The following is a 24,383-nucleotide window of genomic DNA, read 5'->3' on the forward strand; positions in this document are numbered from 1 at the left end:
ATAAATAAATAAAATGGAGCCTTGGCGCCACCCATCTTCTCTCTTCCTCATCAAATCTTTGGCCTCCTCTAAAGCTACAAGAACAAATCACTTGATAGTCAAATGCACATCAGTCACCCTCGAACATAACTTCCTCCACTTTAAGCCAAAGAAGATGACAGAGTTTACTATGGTGCCTTAAGGAATGTTTTCAGGTTAATCAATGTTAAGTGATTTTCAAAGGCAACTTGGATTACTTTTAAGAATATTGGGTTAAGTCTAAAATGTCTTGATGCTAACCTGTGCCTGGAGCTGTCAATTGCTAGGTCATTTCCATGTTAACATATTACTCTATTCCTTCCTAGGTGGGCAGTGCTGGAGGTGACAGCTCTCTGTCTCCACCTCTGGGATGAAGAGGTTAAAGCTCTGCATTCTCCTCACCCATGGGAAGCTCTGCTTCACAGGAGGTAGAGCCATCAACGAAAGTAAAAGGGAAAGAAAGCTTTCAAAGCCTTTGCCTGCTAAGGTCAGAGATGGTTGTGAGAATTGAGATGTTTCTCCTGGAGAAGTCTCAGGAAAAGTGGTAGCTTAGCTCCACTGAAGTGCTCTGGGACTGTGGTCTTTAACACTTCTTGCTTGCTTACCTCCTAAAGAAATTTTAGAAACTATGTTTCTTCTTGTACTTTTAACGGTCAGATCTAAAATGTTTCATCTTAAATTTAAATGATGACAAAGTTTGTTATTTCTGGCATATTATAAGTATTGGAATTTTAAAATAAGATTGTTACATCATTCTTTAAGTGTATCCAAGGGAATGTAAATATCATAATGCATCTACCATCCATTTAAAAGATACATGAACAAGCTTTTCTTTAAAAGAAATTTTACATCACTCTTTTTCTACTTATCTTGTATTTCCTTTCAACTTGCCCCTGGAACATTTTAATGTAAGATTTTAGACTGGAAAGTCTTTTATCAATCAGCCTATCATATTTCCCTATAAAAATTTTTAAAAAATCTTTTGACTGAGTTTCTAAGTTTAAAAAACTCATCTTGATTTTATCATCGATACAATTTTGAATACCTCATTGATCTAAACAACATAAGATATTACAAATTTTGATAAACTATTAAAATTAAAGTGTAGAATATTTTTGCCAGAATGAAATAAGATTAAGAATCAATTCTAGGGGGCCGGCCCCGTGGCTTAGCGGTTAAGTGTGTGCGCTCCACTGCAGGCGGCCCGGGTTCGGATCCCGGGCGCGCATCGACGCACCGCTTCTCTGGCCATGCTGAGGCCGTGTCCCACATACAGCAACTAGAAGGATGTGCAGCTATGATATACAACTATCTACTGGGGCTTTGGGGGGGGGGGAATAAATAAATAATAATAATAAAAAAGAGACCGTGGGAGACCCTCTCAGCTGAAGACCTAAAATATGCCAAAGATATAACATTGTGTGTGTTGTTATGATTCTATTACATATGTATGTAGTCTTACATACACATCATATTTGGAGTGTTTTTGAACTTTATATAAATTGTATCAGATGGTATGTATTCTGCTGCTGCAGAATGGGAGGAGAACTAGAGACAAAAAGTATAGAAAACTCGTTTGGAAGTTTTGTTGCAAACGAAGCAGAGAAATGGGGCAGTGGCTGACAGTGGAATTGGGTCAAAAAGAAGATTTTTGTAGGATTGGAGAAATAATAGCTGCTTATAAGCTTATGGGAATCACCCAGTAGAGAGGGAAACACTGATAGTATAGAAGAGGGGAGATAATTGCTGGAGTGATGCTGATGATCTTGATTAGGCAAGATGAGATTGGGATCTATTGCCTTAGCAGAGGGACTGGCTTTAGCTAGGAGCATGGAAAATTCAACTATGTAACGGAGGGGAAGGTGAAGAAGAGGATTCTGTGGAAGTTTTTGTCTCATTGCTTCAATTTTCTCAATGAAATAGAAAGCAAGGTTATTAACTGAAAATGAGGATAAGAGGGAAGGAGGTGTAGGTTAGAAGACAGAGAAGGTATGAAATCCAGAAGAATGGAGGAGGGAAGTAGGATTCCTGGGCAGCACTAAGGGCTCACTTGAGGTTCACAGTGATAAAATTAAAGTGAAACTAGTCAGTGTAATTGTGTTTTTCTCTAGCCACATTCAGATGCAGCGGTACTGGCGTGGAGTAGGTGGAGAGCTGGCTTGAATCAGAATTGTGGTTTTGTCCAGCAAGCACAACAAAGAGGGAGGGGAGTAAGCAGACTGAGGGTATGTGCAAGAGAATGATTGTAATGATTGGCCAGGGGTTTAAGCTGAGTTAAGGATGGGAGAGAGCGGATACGTAGGTTGAAGAATTGCTGGAGTCAGAGTACTACAAGGAAATATGGAAATATGAGGTGGTGTTCACCATGTGAGATGTTTGACATTGTGATTATAATGAAGTTGCCAAGTTTGATAAGGCTCCTGTAATTATGCCCATGAGAGTGAGTGGCTGAGTTAGGGTAGGACAAGATCTTTGGAGGAGAAGTCAAGGAACTGAGAGGTCAGGGTATTGGGAAGATCATCTAAGTATATATTATAAGCACCTAGAATTAAGACAGAAGTGGTATTGGAGTGACTGATAGGAGCAAACAGTGAAAAAATGAAGGGGAATGAGAGCAACGATGAGGATTACTGGATAACAAGATTTAAAGCTGCAGGTTAGGGGCCGGCCTGGTGGCATAGTGGTTAAGTTCATGTGCTCCGCTTTGGTGGCTCGGGGATCGCAGGTTCGGGTTCTGGGCACGAACTACACACTGCTCATCAAGCCATGCTGTGGCGGCATCCCACATACAAAATAGAGGAAGATGGGCACAGATGTTAGCTCAGAGCCAGTCTTCCTCACACACAAACACACAAAGCTGCAGGTTAAAAGGAAGGGGAGAGGAGGATGGTCTGGAAGCAATGTCAAGGAGCAAGGAGGACACCTACCCCACCTCCAGGCACAGTTGAAGAGGCTTATGGTTGAAAACATAGCTGCCACTACTTGAAAGGGGGAAAGGGAAGCAGTGTCCCGGGGAAAGTCACGTTTTCCTTAAGCAAGAAGGTGAAGGGAAACTGAAGAGAAATTCTGAGGGAGTTGAGTTTAAAGGGATTTTCATTTGCATAAATAAATACATGGTGTGGTGGACACACTCTAATGTAGCTCCATATTATTCCTGCCTCCTGGTGTTCATGCCCTTGTGTGGTGTCCTTCCTTTGAGCGGGGGTGGGACTTGTGATTTGCTTCTGGCCAAGAGTATGGCAAAGGTGACAGGATGTATGTGATTACATGTACGTGCTTATGTTACATAAGACTGTAACTAGGGTCTTGCACTGAGGCTCTCCCCCTTGCTGGCTTTGAAGAAGCAAGCTGCCATATTGTAAGCTTCCCTATGGAGAGGGCCACATGTCAACGAACTGAGGGGGACTCCAGCCGACAGCCAGCAAGGGATTAGGGCCCTCAGTCCTGCAGTCTGCAGGGAACTGAATGCTGCCAACAACCATGTGAGCTTGGAAGTGGATCCTTTCCCAGTCAAGTTTCACTCTGTGATCTTGCAGAGGACCCAGCTAAGCCATGCCTAGACTCCTGACCCATAGAAACTGTGAGCCAATAAATGTGTGTTGTTTTAAGCTGTTAAATTTGTGGTAATATTGTTATATACAACAGATTAATACAGATGGGAATGGAAGAAGTTTAGTTATAGCAGTGTTACTTAATTCTTATAACTCCTTCTGGGGTATATGGCCTAAGAATCACATGTTGATCTATTATCAAATCACCTGGTTAGATCTTCTTTCAATTTTTTTTTTTTATAATTTTATTTATTTATTTTTCCCCCAAAGCCCCAGTAGATAGTTGTATGTCATAGCTACACATCCTTCTAGTTGCTGTATGTGGGACGCGGCCTCAGCATGGCTGGACAAGCGGTGCGTCAGTGCACGCCCGGGGTTCTGAACCCGGGCTGCCAGTAGCAGAGCGCGCGCACTTAACCGCTAAGCCACGGGGCTGGCCCTCAATTTTGTTGATAGCAAAGAACTGGAAACCAGCTGACTTGCAAAAGAACTTATAACTCATTCATTTGGGTCATTCACTTTCTCAGCACAGACACCAATTTTTGAATTGTCCCTTTGAATTGCCGTGGAGGTTTTTACATCTTGGGTCGATACACCTTAGTAATGGGTGTGAGTGTTGACTTTTTTTGTAAGGTGGGAGAAGGACAGTTTTGAAAGAGAATGCTGTGTCCTCAGGTGCTTTCCCAAGCTGAGCAATTTTAGAAAATAGTACATATAGCGGTGGAAGATCTGGAAATGAATTCCCTTAAAACTAGTTTTGGAAGGTCTTCATGAACCCCAGGGGTAAGGGAACATAAGTGAATATGATAGTTTAGAGGCTTTCTGGTAGAAGGGGGAAGAGCCCAGGCTATGATGGTGAGGGCAGCATGGGGCTAGGGGGCGGGGCACTGTGTGTGAAAAGTAGGAGGGGGACTAGAGAGTTTCTGGGCTACAAGACTTAAGAAATGACTTTAGAACTTTCCAATAATTAGTCTTGGTGAGATCTCCAACGGAACTATATCCTGATTGGTGAAAAATAATATATAACTAGTACATGTTTTCTGAAACTTTTTAAATGTAAAAGAAATGCATGCATCTTGTAAAGTTTTCAAAGAAAAGAAGTATAAAGTCAAAAGCACAGTTTATGCCTTTCCTTACCCAACAGGTAACCTAGTTAACAGGTGTGTAGTAGGTCCTCGAAGGTCCCTTCAACTCTGAGGTTCCGCCTAAATCTCTTCCAACAAGAACCACTCACTTTTCCTAAGATCTGGCCAAGCTCTCAAATGTGTGATTCCTTGACTCTACTGTGCACGTCTTTAACCCAAAAGAGGGAGTCTCTTTAGTGTAGATACTTTTGGATCTAGTGATCCAGGGCTAGTGGAAAGGGAAGGATGGTGCGGTGATCGCCAGTTTCTTCCCAAAGTACACCGCTACAGCACCGTCTCCCCAGGGCTAGCGGTTAAAGTCTAATACTTAAGCCCACGCAGGTCCTCAAAAAACAAGACCCGCCTGATCGCTATTTATAAACACTTACTGGATGCCACTATACGCCGAGCTCTCCAGCGATGCTTGGGCACTTTGCACTTTTTTGGAGAGGGATGCCAATTTCTCTGATGACCACTCCCTGCAAACAACCCCCCCCCCCCCCCCGCACCATTGCGCGGCAGCGCGCTCAGCCAGGGCCTCAGCCCAGGCTAGGACTCCGGGCAGCCCGCCGACTGGTGGTGCCCCGCAGGCGCCTGCGCAGAGCTATCCACCCGTCACTAGGGGCGGGAGGCGGGGGCAGCCGGGAGAAAGGAAAGCTGCGGGGAAAAAGGGCCAAACCCTGAAATTACCCGGATGTGGTCTCCGCGCGCGCATGCTCAGTGTCCTTTCGACAAGTTGGCAGCAACAACACGGCCCTGGTCGTCGTCGCCGCTGCGGTAACGGAGCGGCTCGGGTGGCGGAGCCCGCGTTCGCGCCCGCCCGCTCTCCTCGGGAGGCCCTTCCCGCCCTCCCCTCGGCTCCGCGGCCGTCCAGGGGGCGGGAGCGGGTGAGGGGAGCCGGGCGCCCCGCGAGAGAGGCCCCCCGCCGCGGGGCGGCCCGGGAGCTCGAGGCGGCCCGGCCCGCGCGGGCAGCGGCGCGGCCCCGAGGAGGGGCGGCCTGGCCCGGACGCCTCGGGGCGGGGGCCGAGGAGCGCTCCGGGCCGCCGGCGGAGCGACGGGCCCGGCGCCCCGCGGACGAGCCGCGGCGGGAGAGCGGACTCCCCTCGCCATCGCCCGAGCCCAGGTAACTCGCCATGTCCCCTCCCCTTCCCCCGGCGGGCCCGCGCACCCCACCCGCGGCTTCCCCGCCCCGGGGCGGGCTCCCGGCGGCGGGGAGCGCGCGGGAGGCCGGCGGGTCCGCCCGGAGAGCGAGCGCGGCCGCCTGACGAGCCGGGCCGGCGGGTCGCGCTGGGCCGCGGTGCCTCGCGTCCCGCGGGCTCGGGGCCGGCCCTCGGGCCCCGAACTCCCCTCGCAGTTTGTCGCAGAATCAAGTTGAACTGGGACGGGGACTCCCGCTGCGGCCGCCGCTCCTCTTTGTTGTTCTGGAGTAGTTTCCCCGTCCTCCCGGCCGAGCGCGGCGGGGCGGCTGGAGCGTATTGCCTTAGGTCTAGAGGAAAGTTATAGATGGTTGGTCTTGATTTCTTTTCTCAAGCAAATTTTTGTTTTCTCTTTGTCCCTTACTTTCTCTTCCTGGTTGTGTCATTCCCGTGTATGTTTCTGGCTTTGATTTGTTTACTTACATTTTGAGTATTGTGGGTGATGGCAGTATGCAGGAAACATTCTTAGCACCTAACTGACCACCCCCCACCCCGCCCCTAATAAAAAAGAGAAGACATAGTTTATCTTATTGCTAGGACTACAAGTACTGAGTGAGATTGGTGTAGGGTGGAGGGCGGTGGCTCCATCACATTCCCCAAACTGCTGTTATGGTTTCTCAAGCTAGATTTTCAAAGAAATGGGTGTGTTTTGTTAACTTGAAAGATTTCTTTGCGGGTATAGAGAGGTTTTAAACAACCCTATTGAAAATTGGTAGCTAGTTTCCCCCTGAAAAGCCAAGTAAAATTTTTTTAAATGAATATATTTCTAATTAATTTATTTTGAGTTTAGTTTTATAATGCCTTTAGCTGTTGCACCATAGTTTTAGGTGAAACTACCAGTTATTTAGGAATAATACATATAAGGTAATGGGGAATCATTTTAATTAGTCTGTATTGACTTTCTGAAGGCATGTAATCTTGGCCAATTTTTGTTGGCAAACAACTTGACAAACTTTGACTTTTGCCAGAATTAGCATCCTTTTAGTGTCAGTAGCCATTTGATTATTCGGGTGTTTCAAAAGCAGGTTCAGTACTTTTTGCTGGAAGAAGGCATTTAGTGTTAATAGAAAATACAGAAATGCTTATTTTCATAAAGTAATTAGGTTTAGAACGTTGCATTTGAATAATTTTAATTGCAGATTTCATAAATTGCTTTTACCGTGTTGTACTGAGACTGTATTTCAGTTGAAATGTAGCGTGGGAAGTTCTAACGTGTGTAACTTTTTTTTTTTCCTGCTAAGGATTTATTTTCTCTTTTGGAAAGTTCTAATATGGTTAGTACATGATATTTCAAGTTGTAAATGATTGATATAATTAACATTTTAAAATCTGATTTCTTATTAATGTTTCTTCTATAACGTCGTCATGATTTTGTTTTTTTAAGTGGGTTTGTTATAGCACAAATGTAATACAGGCAGGCCAAGGATTTAAGATTTGGAGTATCTTTAGGTCTAAAGGTGGTGATGAATTATGTAGGTTTAAGTTGTTGGAATTAAAACTAAAAGCCTTTCTAGAGAAAATTGATATAACATTTTGTGAGTCTATTAATAGAAGTGGCTTTTTCTTTGCTTTCCAGGTTTTTGGGTGAGGTTACTTTAAAGAGGTATTGCATCTTAATTTTTTTTGTTTTTGAAGTGGGACTGCCTAAGTAGAAATTTCTCTGTTTAGCTAAGTGCCTTCCTTGTAAACCTTGAGCTTAGAAAACAACTGCAATTAGTTTCAGATTTAATGAAAATTTGTGCTGAGAAAGTCACTTAGAAATTTTTGGGAATAAGTTATATGTGGACCATGGACCTTTTCTGATGGCTTTGCTTCTTGAAGCAATTCTGCTTATCCTGGGAAGCAGCAAGTCTTATTTCTAAAAACCAGCGCTTCACTTTCTTAAGCTACATTTTAGTTGAGCTGTTTCTCCATTTGTGTGAATTCTTTTTCTTCGTTGCCCTTCAGATTTTTTTTTCTCTCAAATTAAAGAGCAAGTATTAAAAACTAGTTTATGCTGCCCAGTCACACTCCAGCTCTCCAGTTTGGAAGCTGTTTTTTCTGATTGAGCCAGTGTTATAGTAACATCATTAGACACTATTCTAATTGAGCTGTGAATTGCTGAGGCCTCTACTGGGGCAGTTAACCCTACAGGATCTGTCTCATGCATTACATATAAAATGCATATTTAGTCTTATCTAAAATTTTGCCTATTCTGGTGAAGCATACTTTATTTTTCTTATGTTTAAACTTTACTTATTTCAGTTCTATTTTATCCGCCTCTAGCTCATGCCTAACTTTTTTTCATTTTTCTTTCAGTGATTTTAGAGTGAATGGTTCTTTAAACATCTTATGTTAGCACCATTTCAGTGCTCATTGTACATGTTTGGATTTCCTTTTTTGTTTTTTTCCTAGAAGATTGTGTAGTTAGAAATTTTTGTTTTGCTTAAGTGATGATTAACGGTGACTCTGAGGTGTTGCTTAATCATGTATAAAACCAACCTGACTAAAACTATTTTATGGATTTCATTATTTTCTACACTAAATGAATGTTAAAGAAGTTAGATAAGCATAGCACAGAATTTAATACAATTTTGTTAAATTATCAAATTTTGGGCTTTTTGCTCAACAGTTGATGAAGATTCTATTGTTTTCAAAAGAGAAATTCAGTTGACAAATATGTCTAGATATTCATTTGAGCAACTTTCAGTATGATGCTTTTTGCATCGTAATATGCCAAAACATACTTGATAGTCAGTCAGATTTAGAATTTTTGGATTTTTTTTCTATTCTAAAATGTGTAATTTTGGTGATGGGAAATGTGGCTGAATTCCAGTTTCTCAGGAACAAGGTATTTTAGGTTGTGTCACCTTGACACTATTACATGGTATGATTGGCATCCAGGAAAATTTGTTTTAATCATGAGAGTAGATTAAAACTAGGGTAGTGCTTACCTATGTAAAACTAAGATAACAGGTGGTCAGAATCTTATAATTTAAGTGTTATTTGCTACTGCAAGTTATATCCTAGGTCAGATAGATAGCTACCAGAGACTGATTGTAAAGAGTGTCTGTTGTTACATCTTAATTTAAAGTTGGTGATAATTGTAAATACCTTTAAGCTCAAGGACTGTGCTTTATTTTCACATTTTAAATGAGAATTTTTTTGCAGTTTGGAAAACTTGTAACTATGTGAGGTTCGTCTTTTTATTGATTTTTTTTTTTACTCTCAAGGTTTAGGGCAGTGGTTCTCAACCTTGGCTGCGCTTTGAAATCTCTTGAGCTGTACAAAGTACTGATGGCTGGATCCCACCCCCTGAAGTTGTGATTCAGTTTGTCTGGGGTGCAGCTGGGTCGGAGTTCTGAAGTGGTTTAGCTGCTGGGGTCCTGTAACTGTTGTTTTGAACTGTTTCACTTGTGTCAGCTTTACATTCTTTAGTACAGTGATATACAAATGCACAATGTAATCATCTCACATCTAACGTAATGGCTCCCTTGAAGATTTGCCACATTTGTTTTGCTTCCAAGAATGTTCCTCCATCTGTCTCTCTCTCTCCCTCCCTTTTCTCTCCTCTTTTCTTCTCTTTCCTCATTATTCAACTCATTTGAAGTGTCTGGTAGCAAGTTTTAGGAAGTTGTGTTTCCCATGATGAGAAGTTGGTATATCATCATTCTTCGAAATAGGAAGTTGACCTTCTTTTAAAGTACTCTAAAATGCTTACTTGAGCTCCTTTTAGAGACTAATGACTTTGTTTAGGTGCCAAAATTAGCATCTAAATTCCCAGTGGAATTTAGTCTTTGTAGGGGGTTAATCTGCTTGGAAACCATAAAATTTCTAGCCACCAATTAACTGGTCATTTCACTGGTTCCTGAGAGGCAAGTTGCATTGATTTAGCTTTTGCTGTCAGGGTTAACTTATATATTGTGAGACAGTTGCTCAGCAAGCCCAATTGGTTAGCAGTTCTTTAGAGATTATCTAGGGGGCATGTTCAGTTCTTCATTTACGACCCAAGTACAGTAGTTCCCAAGTGCTGGTCTAAGAGTAGTTGCATCTCCGTCTCTGGAAGAGCTATTTAAAAAAATAAAACAAAATATTTTTTGTCCCCTCCCCATGCGCCATCCCAACACAGACAGATTGAGAATGGGAATGGAGTGGAGGAGGCATGGGAATCTGTCTTATAAAAAAAGTACCTCTTGATTTTAAAGGCTTTGGATATTTTAGTATGCTTATCTTTATTGCTTCATTTGTTTTGATACAGTACGGGCTTTATTGTGCAGTCAGTGGTGCACTGGAGACGGATTTGACTTAAAATCCGTCAAACCCCAATATGCATGTTTAGAATGCAAAGCTTTATGATTTTTTAGAAAAGGACTGCTACTGAATATTTGTCTTTGTAGGAAGGTATGATTTCTGTATCTTAATGTGGATGAATGTATGCAGTTCAGGTCTTTTTTAAGTCAAAATGTATTTCTAAATGTAAAACTGAATTAAGGGTATTTGTCAGTGGTATTCACTAGTGAATTCTAGAGCATTTGATATCACTAGATGGCCATTCGGTAATTGAATCATCTGGTCAAAGGATGACTGAAAGTAGTACTTAATGGGGTAAGATAAGCCAGGAATCATTGTACATAAACACACTGGGTGGATCTGTGTCTTAGATATCGCCTACTAAAACTAGTTAAAGGAAAAATTTTATTTGTATAGATGTTGAAATTAAGCAGCTGGCTAATAGTAAATAAAAATGACATAACTTCTATGTAGTTAGTCTTTTTAATCAGTTGCATGTATTCATGATGGTCTAAGTTTCACTATCTTTTTCGTAATTTGTAAGGTGAAGTGCATAGTCTGGATCAGTGCTTTTGTAAAACTCACAGCACCTCAGACTCCTGGAGTGCCTTTTAAAGGTAGGGCCTCACTCTTGATAAATATTTAGTAGGGCTGGGCTAACCTGCAGGGGGTTCTGATACAGCCTCTTTCGAAGGAATAAGCTAGATGACTTGATAGCCTCTTTCATTTAAAAGGTGTTATGAAATGTATTTTTCAGTTGTCAGTTATTAAAATTCATCTTAGTTTCCAATCTTTTTAAACAGTATTTCTCAAAGTGTAGTCCACAGACTTCTGGCGGTCCCGTGACCTTTTTGTTTTAGAGGGTTCACAAAGTCAAAATTACTTTCATAATAAAACTAAGATGTTATTTGCCCTTTTACTGTGTTGACATTTGTGCTGATGGTGAAGAAGCAGTGGTGGGGAAACTGCTGGCACCTTAGCATGAATCACGGCACCAAACTGTATGAATCCCTATTGTGTTCCTCACAGCGGAACTCATGTGTTAAGTGGTTGAAAAAATGCCAGGTTCACTTAAGACTACCCTTGGTGAAGCATTAAGGTTTTAATTTTTAAAATCTGTACCCTGGAGTGCATGTCTTTTTAATATTCAGTGTGATTAAATGGAAGTATGCATAAAGTACTTCTGCACATCACAGTACAAGGTTCATCTCTAGGAAAAGCACTCGTGTGATTGAGCTGCAAGCTAAACTACTTGCTTTTTTAATGGAGCACCATTTTTATTTTTACTTAAAAGGATTACTGGTAAGTAACCATAGTTACTCAGACTTGGGTATTTGACAGCTATTTCCTTGAAAATGAGTGAAGTGAGCCTGCCACTCAAGGAAAATAACGATTTGTTGCCAATGATAAAATCTGAGCTTTCAAGTGAAAATTAGATTTTTGAAAAACTTGTATCTGCCGTCATGGGCTTGCCAGCTTCCCAATACTTAAAAGACTTTTCTTTTTCTTTTTTTTTTTTTTGTTGTGAGGAAGATTAGCCCTGAGCTAACATCTGTTGCCAATCCTCCTCTTTTTGCTGAGGAAGACTGGCCATTGGCTAACATTCATGCTCATCTTCCTCCACTTTATATGGGGCACCGCTACAGCATGGCTTGACAAGCCGTGCGTCAGTGTGCACCTGCGATCTGAACCTGGGCTGCCGCAGCAGAACACGAGTGCTTAACAGCTACGCCACCGGGCCGGCCCCTTAAAAGACTTGTTTGATGAGATTAGTGGTAATATTAAGGAATGTGATTTAAAAAAAAAAAAAATATATATATATAGTATAAGGAAATGTGTCAACATTTGGAAGATCTGTATAACTCATTGAACCAATATTTTTCCAAATGACCAATGCATGATGTTACCAAAATCATGCATGGATAGGAGATCCATTCAAAGTACAATATAGACGAATGGATTTTTATGTAACGGAGCCAAAAGGTTCATTGATGTGGTTTCAAATTCCACATTGCAACTAACCATTAAGAATTGCCATTTGTTGCATTTTGGTGTTGAATAAAAGATGAAGATCTATTATTATTTTAAAACGCTATTAAAATACTCTTCTCTTTTCCAATTACTTATCTATGTGAGGCACTTTTTCTTCATATACTTTAACCAAAACAACATATCACAGCAGATTGAATGCAGAAGCAGATATGAGAATCCAGCTGTCTTCTGTTAAGGTAGACATTAAAGAAATTTGCAAAAAGGAAAACAGCGTCACTCTGAATACTGACTTTTTTGTTTTGGAAAATATTTATTTATTTTTTTGTGTGAGGAAGCTTGACCCTGAGCTAACATCTGTTGCCAGTCTTCCTCTGTTTTGTATGTGGGACGCCGCCACAGCGTGGCTTGACAAGCAGTGCGTAGGTCTGCTCCCGGGATCCAACCCTGTGAACCCTGGGCCGCCGAAGCGGATTGCTTGAACTTAACCACTATGCTGGGCCAGCCCCAAATAATTATTTTTTTTATAAAAAATTTATATTAACACATAATGAGTTTATTATTTTAAATTAATTTAATAAAATAAATATTTAAACATTTTTTAGGTTTAATTTGTAACATGGTAAATGTCAATAGATGTAACTCACATATACAGAGGCTATTTGGAATTCTCAATAACTAAGAATGTAAATAATGGGATCTGAGACCAGAGAGTTTGACAACTGCTATTTTTTTTTTTTTTTGTGAGGAGATCAGCCCTGAGCTAACATCCGCCAATCCTCCTCTTTTTTCGCTGAGGAAGACGGCCCTGGGCTAACATCGGTGCCCATCTTCCTCCACTTTATATGGGACGCCGCCACAGCATGGCTTACCAAGCAGTGCGTCGGTGCGCGCCCGGGATCCGAACCAGCGAACCCCGGGCCGCCGCGGCGGAGCGCGCGCACTTAACCGCTTGCGCCACCGGGCCGGCCCTGACAACTGCTATTTTAAAGTAACTAGTTTTCTGAATTATTGACTAGGTTACTGATTGGTTCCATTGTTTATATGGTTTGTATTATATCGCTGCTATTTCTGAGAATGTTGTTAGTTTAATTTTTGTTCAGTTATTATATACTGGGAAACATGTAGCAGTCAAACTTAAGTAAAAGGGGAAATTCATTGGCTTGGTCTGGAAGTAGAAGTGGCCTCAGAGTGCTGGATTCTGGGGTTACAACCAGCCAGTATCCCAAGACTCTTGGCTTTGCTTTCCTTTCTAAGTCGTAGGTAGGCTCCAGGCGAACTGCTACCAGCTTCAAGTCCAGCAGAAAGTGTGAGGTTTTTTTCCTCTGCAGTTCCCACCGAAGTCCTGGAGCTATGTCATTGGGCTGACTTGGGTTCTCTCTCATCTTTGAAACAACTGATGTGGCTAGGATGTGGCTCTGGTTAGTCAGGCTGGGGATTGTCCCATCTACCTAGATGGGATATTCTCCTTGGAAAATCAGAGTACTTTTACAGAAGGGGAAATATATGCTGGCAAACAAAATTAACGGGTGTCAACTAGAGGACTTCATTGATTCTTCTTTTTTTTTTTTTTGTGAGGAAGATCCGCCCTGAGCTAGCATTTGCCAGTCCTCCTCTTTTTTTTTGCTGAGGAAGACTGGCCCTGGGCTAACATCCATGCCCATCTTCCTCCACTTTATATGGGACGCCGCCACAGCATGGCTTGACAAGCAGTGTGTCGGTGCGCGCCCAGGATCTGAACCGGCGAACCCCGGGCTGCCACGGTGGAGAGCGCGCACTTAACCGCTTGCGCCACCAGGCCGGCACCTGTTGATTTTTATTTTAACAACCTGTAATTTATTAATCTAGAAAAATATTAATTTTTAAATAAGATTATTTAAAGTGAAGCTGATATACCAGTATGACATTTAAATCTAAGACCTATGGGTAAACAAGAAGCATACCTCTAAATTTGTCCCTTATAGTTCATCTTAAAAGTTATCACAAAAACATTCTTTTTCTTCTTTGTATTATTCCCGTCTCAGATTTTTATAATCATTAGTACTTGCCTCATAATCCTTTGTGCTCTTGGAGGTTCTCCTCCAACTGCCCTCAGTTTGATGAACCTCGACTCTCAGACGTTCCTCTGCTTAGAATCTAGGCTGTAATTTGTGCTGCAGGCAGTTGAACTAAGCCTGCACACCTTTTTTTTTTTTTTTCCTGCTTGTAAGCCTATGCTTAGAATTTCTTGCTAGCGATATTTTGCCAGGCCAGGCTTTTTTCCCCCCGCTTGTTAAACTTAAGCACTTTTCTCAAATATTCCCTTATTAAGTAGTTCGTTGATCATGGATCAAAATGCCCATAACTTCTAGAAAATATACTTATATGTTTGTTTTGCATATATAATACAACCAATAATCCAAAAGTAAACAATCTGAGAAATAAAAAAATATTAACATTCATTAACTAAAATTTACGAATTTCCATGAAAGCCTCTCAGGACAGCCCTCAGCCTGTTTAATTTTAGAGAGTATCTTAATTAGCTTGGATATCTGGCTTTGTTGTCCATGGAGTTGCTATTAGACCTATGGTCAACATCAGGCGACAGCTTATGATTAATAGCAAGCTAGAGACAAAACGCACAATAGGTAGATAGATACAAGAACAAAACAAAAATGTCTGTTTTGCTGACATTCTGCCTCTCATTACCCCTGTCACCATAGATTTGTTCTATTATAGTGACTTTAATATTTGTTACGTTATAGGCCTAACTTCTCTACTGAGCTCTTCAAACTCAGCGTATTTAAAACTGAATTTATTACTTAACCTCTTTTAAATCTTTTATTCTTTCTTCATTGTTCAATTAACCTGTCTAGGAAATGGATCATTTTTAAACTGTCCCTTCTTTCAGCCCCTTATACTTAGTTGGTTAGCAAATCTAGTCTGTTCTACCTAGAAATATCTCATTGGTTCCATTGCCCATGCCCCTAATCTAGGCCCTATCACTCTTCTGATCACTGCCTCCTAACTAGTTGTCTCTTTCCCTTTCCAAAGCTATTCTCCATGCTCCCACTATAGTTTTCCTTCTAATGCATATCTAATGCTGTTATTCCTCCCCCTCTTTCCTGTCATGAACCTACTCTAGACAAAACATCTGTACTCTTATCCCTGTGCTTTTTCCTATGATTTTCCTTTAGCCTGGCAAATTCTCATTCACATGTGGTAGTTATTAGTACTATTCCACCAATATTCTGATGGCTCTCCTCTGGCACACGGTAGTATTGCACTTCTCTGTCTCCCTCCCTCACTTTGAAATTAGGCGTGGCCCAGGGTTTCTCATCCTCAGTGCTATTGACATTTTGGGCTGAGTAAATTTTTGTTGTGGGGAGCCATCCTGTGCATTGAAGAATGTGTAGCAGCAGCCCGGCCTTTACCCACTAGATACCCAGTAGTACTCTGCCTCAACTTCCCCATTCCAGTTGTGACAATCAAAAACATCTCCACATATTGCCAGATGTCCCCCTGAGGGACAAAGTTGCCCTGGTTGAGAACCACTGGCATGGCCATATGACTTTGGCCAATCAAATGTGAGCAGAAGTGATAGCTGTTAAAAGACAGTGCATGAGTTATCCTATGTCTTCCCCTGCCATTTAAGGATATGTATAGAGATGGTGCCTTTGTTAGCCTAATCCCTGAAAGATGACAATGAGCGGTGCTCCCGGTTTATCTGTGATGGACGTATAGCTTATGTGGAGAATAAAACTTTGGTTTAAGCTACTGATATTTTGGGGGTTGGTTGTCACTGCAACATAGCCTAGCCTAGCCTGACTGATGCATCATGCTAAGACTTAGCTTACCTGTGGACTTTTCCTTGTGTTGTCATTTATAGTCCCAAAACACTTTAATACCTACCTCTTTTAGCATCTATTACTTAGTGTAATAATATGTTTGGATCTTCTAGATCAGTGGTTCTCAATGGAGTAAATACTGCTCTTTAAGGGATGTTGTGCAAATTAGTGGGAGGAGCTTTGGTGGATAAGGGTCAGGGATACCCTCCTGCAATGTGAGGGACTGTGAAGAATTATCTTGCATCCCACCATACTTTCAAATGCCCCAGAAATTCGCCTAGGAGGAAAACATGTAATTAGTCTAGACCCCCTAACTGCATCTTAATATATACTCATTTTTTCAGGAATTAAGTTTTTCTTAATTCAGTTTTTTGATTGAAGTTGTTTTGTTTGGAACTTGATCAAGAGTTTGCCATTTTGGGAAGTCCATGTCACCAACTGCAGTACCATTGTGCTATTTGAGTTGCCCAAACAACACACCTATCTTGGAAGGTCTGAATTTGTAGCTGTAATATTTGTGATGATTCTACATATAAGTCCAAGTATCTAACTTCTTTGTTATACTTTCTAAATTTGTTGATATGCTTGAGCATTTTTATTGAAATACACACTTTATTATATGTTAATCTTTTTCTCCTTTATATTACAATTAGGGCATTGTTGAATTTTTAAAAATATGTGTAAATAGGTAGAACTTTGTTTCAGAATAGCTAAGGGAGTGATATAAACTATTTGTTACAAAAATGAGATGTTGTAGTGATAGAGTTGAGAACCACTTTCTGATTATGTGTTGTTTTTGTAACTGTGTGCTTTGCACATAGTAGATATGATGTTTGTTGAATTGGCCAACTTATGATTCCCAGATTGCTTTTGTGTACGTTGTTGCATTTGATTACCATAGCAAGTCTGTAAAGTTGGGAAGGCAGATATTGTTCCCATTTTACAGATAAGAGAATTGAAAGATGTTAACTTGCCCAGTCGTGCTGCTAGAGAGAATTGAAAGATGTTAACTTGGCCAGTCATGCTGCTAGAGCGTTTATTAGAACATGTAATTTTATTTATACCAGTCTAGTGCCCTTGTCTACTATCATTCCATACCACTTTTAAAAACAATTATAATCTAAAGCTATTTAATGTAGGAAAACATCCATATACCACTGCTGGTATTGTTTTTTATACAAGGAACTTTTAAATTGTTTCAGGCACTTGTGGTCGTAGGAATACAACAAAGACAAAAACATACGAGAAAGCTATTTAACAAAGCAAGGATGTTTTCAAAGAAATTTGCAATTAAAACAGTTTTTGAGATATCATTAGGCCCCCAGATAGCTAAGATTTTAGAAATGATAACATATGATGATGAGATGGCGGTGAAATAGCTACACTCAAACACTTTAATTACATTATAAATTGGTACAAATCTTCTGAATGTAATATCAGAAAATGAGTTCAGCAACAAAAGTATTTACACTCTTCAAAATTTGTTACAAGGAAATGCCACAGAATAAAAAAGCTATAGTCAATCCACAAACATTTGCCTGGTGTAAGTCCATGCACAGGAACTGTGCATGGTGTTCAGAATTTCTAAGATGAGAAAGTGTTGCTGTTTTCTTGAACTTCTTGATTTGTGGCAAGAGAGTGTGAGACAAATAAATGATCAAATAATTATAATGTGTTGAGTTGTAATAGGTGTGTGTTTCAAATTTGAGTGAGGGGATCAAGTAACATAACCAGGGAATACACAGTAAACACACCAGGGAAGTAATTCTCCAGGGTTGAGGGGAGAGGAGACAGTGTGTTAAGGGAAAACTCTTGGAGAAATTGAGACCTTTAAGCTGCACTTTGAAGGATGGTTAGAACTTTACCGAGTGGATTAATAGGACTGGATGTTTTAGGCAAAAGAAATAGCATAAGCATGAACCTGAAAGCACATGCAGAAATGCATTCATTTGACAACAACAACAACTTACGTGTCCTGGGAATTGGGCATTTAATGATGAATAAGACAAGTACAGTCCTTGTCCCCTAGAGCTTTCAGTCTAGAAATTAAAATTGTTGGGAGGTTGGCATTCAGAGATTTCAAACTGGTGGTTCTCTTGGGCCAGATTTGAGTTAAAGGTGTGTTTTGTTTGGCATACACAGTGGTTTCTCTCCCTCTTCCTTCTTCTCGTTTCCCCTCAAATAAGTTGCCAACACTTAAACATGAGATTTCACGTATGAATGGTCCTTGAAGATCTGGCAACAGTGTGCTGGCATTCTCAAATGCCACTTCTGTCGGAAGTGAGTAGTGGCCACCCACTTTAGATGGGCATGCACTTGTACTCTTCAGTGCTTTTTTTTATACCTGGCACATTTTATTCATTTATATAATTTACCTGGCTTCTATATGCCTTTGGGTTGTGAGTCCTGGATAAGTGATTTACTTCTGTCCCCCTCTTCCTAAATTTTCTTTGACAGATTTTGTGTGTGTGTGAGGAAGGTTAGCCCTGAGCTAACATCCATTGCCAGCCCTCCCCTTTTTGCTGAGGAAGATTGGCCCTGGGCTCACATCCATGCCCATCTTCCTCCACTTTATATGGGATGCTGCCACAGCATGGCTTGATGAGATGTGTTGATCTGCGCCTGGGATCGAACCTGTGAACCCCAGGCCACCGAAGTGGAGGGCGCGAACTTAACCACTATGCCACCAGGCCAGCCCCTTTGACAAATTTTAATAGGAGAAAATGCAGGGTAAATGCATAATATGTTTTAGGAAAATCTTTTAAAACAGTTAAACATTTTAGTATTCAGACAATAGCTGCTTTTTACTGAACATTATGTGCTAGGCACTTTATATAGCTTTTCTCCTTTGAGCTCTATATACTTTCCTTTTAATTCAGGTTTAGAGAGTTAGTTTGTCCAACTATTTAGTATGAGAGCTGGGATTCTAAACCAGATTTCTGACTCCCAGAACCCTCCATGCAGGTAATCTTTGGTGTCTGGAAAGTATACCTGCAACATGTATTTATTGACTGTGGGCAAGTGCTAAGTATTCAAAGAGGTGAGAAAAACTACTTCTCTATGTGGGGCTTATAATTAGTTGAGGAGACAGGCATTTAAGTAAAATGTATAACAATAGAGGGGAACATGTGTTAAATACCAAGTGATTGATATAAATTCTAAGGAAGCTCAAAACTACAACAGTGGCAGGGTGCATAGAAAGGAGGAGACTGATAGAAATGACTAAGGTAAAGAATTAATATCTTTGCGAGGGAATGTTCGGGTAGTGAAAGAGAGGTAGGTCAAAGGTGATTTGCCTGTCCTGGATATTTCATATAAATGCAGTTATACAATGTGTGGCCTTTAGTGACTGGCTTCTTTCACTTAGTATATGTTTTGCAGGTTCAGCAAAATATATTTCCATGCAAAAACATGTTTTCCATGTTGCAGCATGTATCAGTACTTCATTCCTTTTTATGAGTGAATAATATTACATTGGTTTTTGTGTGGACATAGGTTTTTCAGTAACCTTGGGTGGAATTGCTGCGTCGTATGGTAACTCTGTGTTTAACATTTTGAGGAATTGTCGGATTACTTTCTAAAGTGGCTGCACCATTTTGCAATCCACCAGCAATGTATGAGGGTGCCATTTTTTCCACTTTTCATCAATACTTATTATTGTCTGTCCTTCTGATTTATCCAACGTAGTGGGTGTTAAGTGGTATCTCCTTGTGGTTTTGATTTGCGTTTCCCTAATGACTAATGATGTTGAGCATCTTTCATGTGCTTATTGGCCATTCTTCTTTGGAGAAATGAGTATTAGTGTCCTTTGCCCATTTAAAAATTATTATTCATCTTTTTATTGTTGTCAGTGGTCTCTTTTAACAGAGATGAGTGTTGTTAACTGATAAACAGCGTTTGGTACCAGGTGATGGTGAATTTTTCATGTGTATTAGTGATAGACTTTTGGGTTTTACTAGTCGTTAATCAAGAATATTTTAAAGTGCTGGTCTTCGTAAGTAATCCTTTTAAGAAGTCCTGTTAGGGGCCAGCCCGGTGGCGCAGCAGTTAACTGCGCGTCTTCCGCTTCGGCGGCCCAGGGTTTGCAGGTTTGGATCCCGGGTGCGCATTGATGCACCGCTTGTCAAGCCATGCTGTGGCTGCGTCCCATATAAAGTAGAGGAAGATGGGCATAGATGTTAGCCCAGGGCCAATCTTCCTCAGCACACAGAAAAAAAAAAAGAAAGAAAAAAACGGGAGGATTGGCATTGGATTTTAGCTCAGGGCTGATCTTTCTCACCAAAAAAAAAAACAAACAGTCCTGTTAAGCTTTTACTTGACTAGTACAGTGAACACGACTTGATTGAGCATGCCTCTATAATAATGAGAAGGCCTAACTTTAATATTTTTGAAATGTCATTATTTGAAAGTCATTTAAAACTCTAAACACCAAATTTTAATTATGTGCATTGAGTCTTTGACTTAACTGGAGCAATTTCATCTTTTCCCAAGTAATTGAAGCTACTTTGTGAAATGTATTCTAATGTCTGTGTCTCATTTTTTTTTAGGTTATCCTGAATACTACATGACTAACAATTTTCCTTGCAACATTAGCTGTTGTTTTTCACTGCCTCCAAAAGATCAAAGTTGCTCCGGAAATTGGAGACATATTTGATTTAAAAGAAATAACTTTAACAGATGGACAATATGTCTATTACGAATACACCAACAAGTAATGATGCCTGTCTGAGCATTGTACATAGTTTGATGTGCCATAGACAAGGTGGAGAGAGTGAAACATTTGCAAAAAGAGCAATTGAAAGTTTGGTAAAGAAGCTGAAGGAGAAAAAAGATGAATTGGATTCTTTAATAACAGCTATAACTACAAATGGAGCTCATCCTAGCAAATGTGTTACCATACAGAGAACATTGGATGGAAGGCTTCAGGTTAGTCTTGTACTAGGGTTTTTCTCTATCTTTGGTAGTAGCAGATTAAAAAAAAATTCATATTTCCTCTTAAGTTACTATGGGATAATTTAATGCTTGCTTCATCTCTTCAGATACTGTTTATCCTGTGTCAGCATGTATTATGGGAATATATGGGAGAATATGTTTTCCACATGATAAAGATATATCTTAAAAGTTTTTTAATAAAAAAGTTCAATGTGGAAAATTTGGAAAATAAAAATAAAAAGCAGAAGAAAACCCACACCTTTAGCACTTTGGTATTCATCCTTGTAGCCTTTTTTTTCTTTTTTGGTATTATATGCTCATTTAAAAAATTGAGTTATGCTTTGTCCTTTTATAGTTAGAAATCTAATATTGTATGTTTGGTACTTTTATATGAAAAAAAATCTGGAAGAATTCAAGCATGTCTTTAAAAGTTAAGGAGTTAAAAGCTTATATTTCACAAATTTTCTTTACCTTTCATTTTCACTGATTGCATTTTTCATGTAAAACTGCTTAATACATCTCCTGTGCTTAATATTTTTAGAGAAACGTATAGAAATCTTATGTTGTTAGATTTAAAAACTTGATTTCTAGATTTTAGGCATGGTTTCTACAACAAACTCATACTTTTTTTTTTGCATTTTTTAAAACCTGAGCACAGGCCTTGAAATCATACTTTAATTCATTGTGTTGTGACTATGGCCAAGTAAGTTATTTTGAGCTTTAGTTTTCTCATTTATGAAATGGGGATTATAATACTGGCTTTGCAGGATTGTAAGGATTAAATGAGAACATATATAAAGTGCCTGTGTAATGTGTGACACGTAACTGATGCTCAATAAAATGGTTGTTTATTTTTCCTAGGTGGCTGGTCGGAAAGGATTTCCTCATGTGATCTATGCCCGTCTCTGGAGGTGGCCCGATCTTCACAAAAATGAACTAAAACATGTTAAATATTGTCAGTATGCATTTGACTTAAAATGTGATAGTGTCTGTGTGAATCCATATCACTATGAACGAGTTGTATCACCTGGAATTGGTAAGCAGACTTTGCTTTTATCTTTAGAAAGATGTTAATAGCATTTTAATTTTTCTAAGTTAAATTATAAATTTAGGGATAGCCTAGAATTTCAACTAAGGTTAAAGAATCAGACATTTTTAATGAAATATAAATATTTAAATTTGAACTTGGGAACAAACTTGTATTTTGACTGCTAAAAGTAAGTATATACAGTTGGTATTTTGCCCATTTAGAACATTGTTTTTGAAAAAAAGATGGAAAGCATTATATAATTGAATACTTAGTTTATGTGGTGTCAGATAGCATTTATACTACTATTCTTGAATTGAAATGGTTCATGAAGTTTTGAATCTCTGGCTTAAATTTACATTTTATAATTTTAAATATAATAGAAAGTATTTTCATGGTAATTATTAATGTTTTCTTTTCTCTTCTTTTTTAAAAAATTAAGATCTCTCAGGATTAACACTGCAGAGTAATGGTATGTAATCTGCTTCTTGTAACTTTCTCTGTTTTCTTTTATCCTGTCCCCTCTATTTTTTATTGCCCTAGAATTAGTTTGTGTGGGTGCTAGTAACATTTACAAGAAAAAAACTTAACTGCTTTGGAAATGTAGATTTTTTTTTTTGGCCTGCATCAGCATTTAAAACTGGGTTTAAAGAGGCTGTTAGCTCTTTGGACTTGAACTACTATTTGTGAACTAAAGTAGTCTAAAAAATATGATAGGGAAACATAAAATATATAATGGAAGAATATTTTTTGAATTGGTAAAAACTGGCTATTTTGGAAGAAAATCTCAGAGAGCCCAGAGTTTATATGGGTATAAATACCTGTAGTGGTTGGTAATTTGGAATCATGTATTACATATCCTTTAAGAATACCAATATTCTAATTTTTCTTCATTTCAGCCTAACTTATTTTTATATATGATAGATAATTTTAAGGATGATTTAAAATTGTATATATATTAATATTTTTTTCAGTCTTGTTACATATTGAGTAAATAAAACGAGGCTACTTTAAAGTATATGCTGAGATGATCTAATCCTATTTTAACAAGGCGAAAGTGAGTTTTTTGTTTTTTTTGTTTTTTAAGGAGAAAGTGTTTTGAGGTGGGAAAATGAAACACAAATGGGGGTGTGTGTTTTTTGTTTTTTAGTGCAATATTTGAGAACAGAGATCTGTTAAAACTTTCTCTGTTACTTAGAACATGTTAATGAACTAAAATTTCTGTAAAAACTAATTAATTTGCAGAGAAACTTTGGTGAAGAGCCACCATCATCTTAGAAAGGTGTGTCATTGTTCTGGAGGGAAATTAGTGGCTTAGCACCTCTTTTGTTGCAGAATCTTAGGAGTGGGTCAGAAATATCATCTGACCTTAAACAAAATTTAAGAAGAACATGAAAGTCTACTTGTCTTCGTTCTCCACTTTTCTTCCACGTCACTAATAATAGAGAAAGATTCTAGTGCCTTTTGGTATTTGTTAATGGTTAGTAGGTTTCTGAGAACAGTGGGTTGGTAATGGGAGCTGTCTTGGTGATCTAGGAAGGGTAGCTTTAAGATTGTGTAAAGCCCTGCCTCTTCACCACAGACATTGATATCATGGCACTTCTTTTCTTTGAAAGTAAGCACCCTTCAGATCTTCACCATTCTTCATCCGTGTTTTTGGAGAATTAAAACATTTAGCCCAGTGGGTGTTAGGGGTTGGGAGACTGTAGTGATAACTATATCAGAATCTCCCTAGAGAGGTGTTTGTGAGGGGTCCAGTTCAGAAGACTCATCCCACTCCTCTCATATCCTAAAAATGCTCCTGTTATGAGTACCTGTTATTGATGGGATTGTGTGGGTTGATAGCCTCTTTTTAGTGGCTCTAAGGCTGTATTCAGCCTTGTGGATCCCCCTAGTGGTGATTATGTAAAGGCTGGCTTCAATGGCTTGCTCCCTCCGAAAACAACAGGTGTTTCTCACAGCTCCTTCTAGATTTGGACAAAGAAAGAATACAAGGCCAGGTAACTGAATGCTAAGAAAATGGGAAAATTTCTTCACTTTTGAGTTGGGATCTTGGTAGTAATCATTTCTAGCCTGTCTCATCTCTTTCATCAAACTTTCCATGACCACATCTACCTATATATTCATTTTAACAAATATTTAATGAGCATGTATTGCCTGGTACTGTGTTGGGTTCCAGGGATGATAGGATAAATAAAGTATGTTTTCTCTACTCCAGGGAGCTCATAGTCTAGTGGAGAAGAGAAAAGGTAAATAAGACAGTGACAGTACCATTAGGCAAGTGCTGTGGCCTGCCTGCTGGTGGTGATAAAGAGCACAGGTCTAGGATGAGCCCAGTGACTTCCACTTTTTTGTCCGCTATACATTCCTTACCCCTCATAGAACATTTTGTAATAACTATATACGTGTATGACCACTCTAAAAATATGGTTAAATCATAATAGCTAACA

The 24,383-nt window shown here is 39.5% G+C and overlaps 1 protein-coding gene across 2 annotated transcripts in view; it reads left to right on the top strand.

Moving 5' to 3' along the window:
- Positions 1-5,423: 5,423 nt before the first annotated feature.
- SMAD4 (SMAD family member 4) overlaps positions 5,424-24,383 on the top strand; it is a 61,013-nt gene continuing 42,053 nt past the window's right edge. For both annotated transcript variants that reach the window (XM_058557152.1, XM_058557153.1), the window contains exons 1-4: positions 5,424-5,816; positions 20,522-20,900; positions 21,768-21,942; positions 22,376-22,405. In XM_058557152.1, coding sequence (XP_058413135.1) covers positions 20,652-20,900; positions 21,768-21,942; positions 22,376-22,405 — 454 coding nt within the window. In that variant the 5' untranslated portion in view covers positions 5,424-5,816; positions 20,522-20,651. The remainder of the gene's footprint in view (positions 5,817-20,521; positions 20,901-21,767; positions 21,943-22,375; positions 22,406-24,383) is intronic.

The sequence above is a fragment of the Diceros bicornis genome, chromosome 16, assembly GCF_020826845.1.
Source record: "Diceros bicornis minor isolate mBicDic1 chromosome 16, mDicBic1.mat.cur, whole genome shotgun sequence".
NCBI classification, from domain to species: Eukaryota; Metazoa; Chordata; class Mammalia; order Perissodactyla; family Rhinocerotidae; genus Diceros; species Diceros bicornis.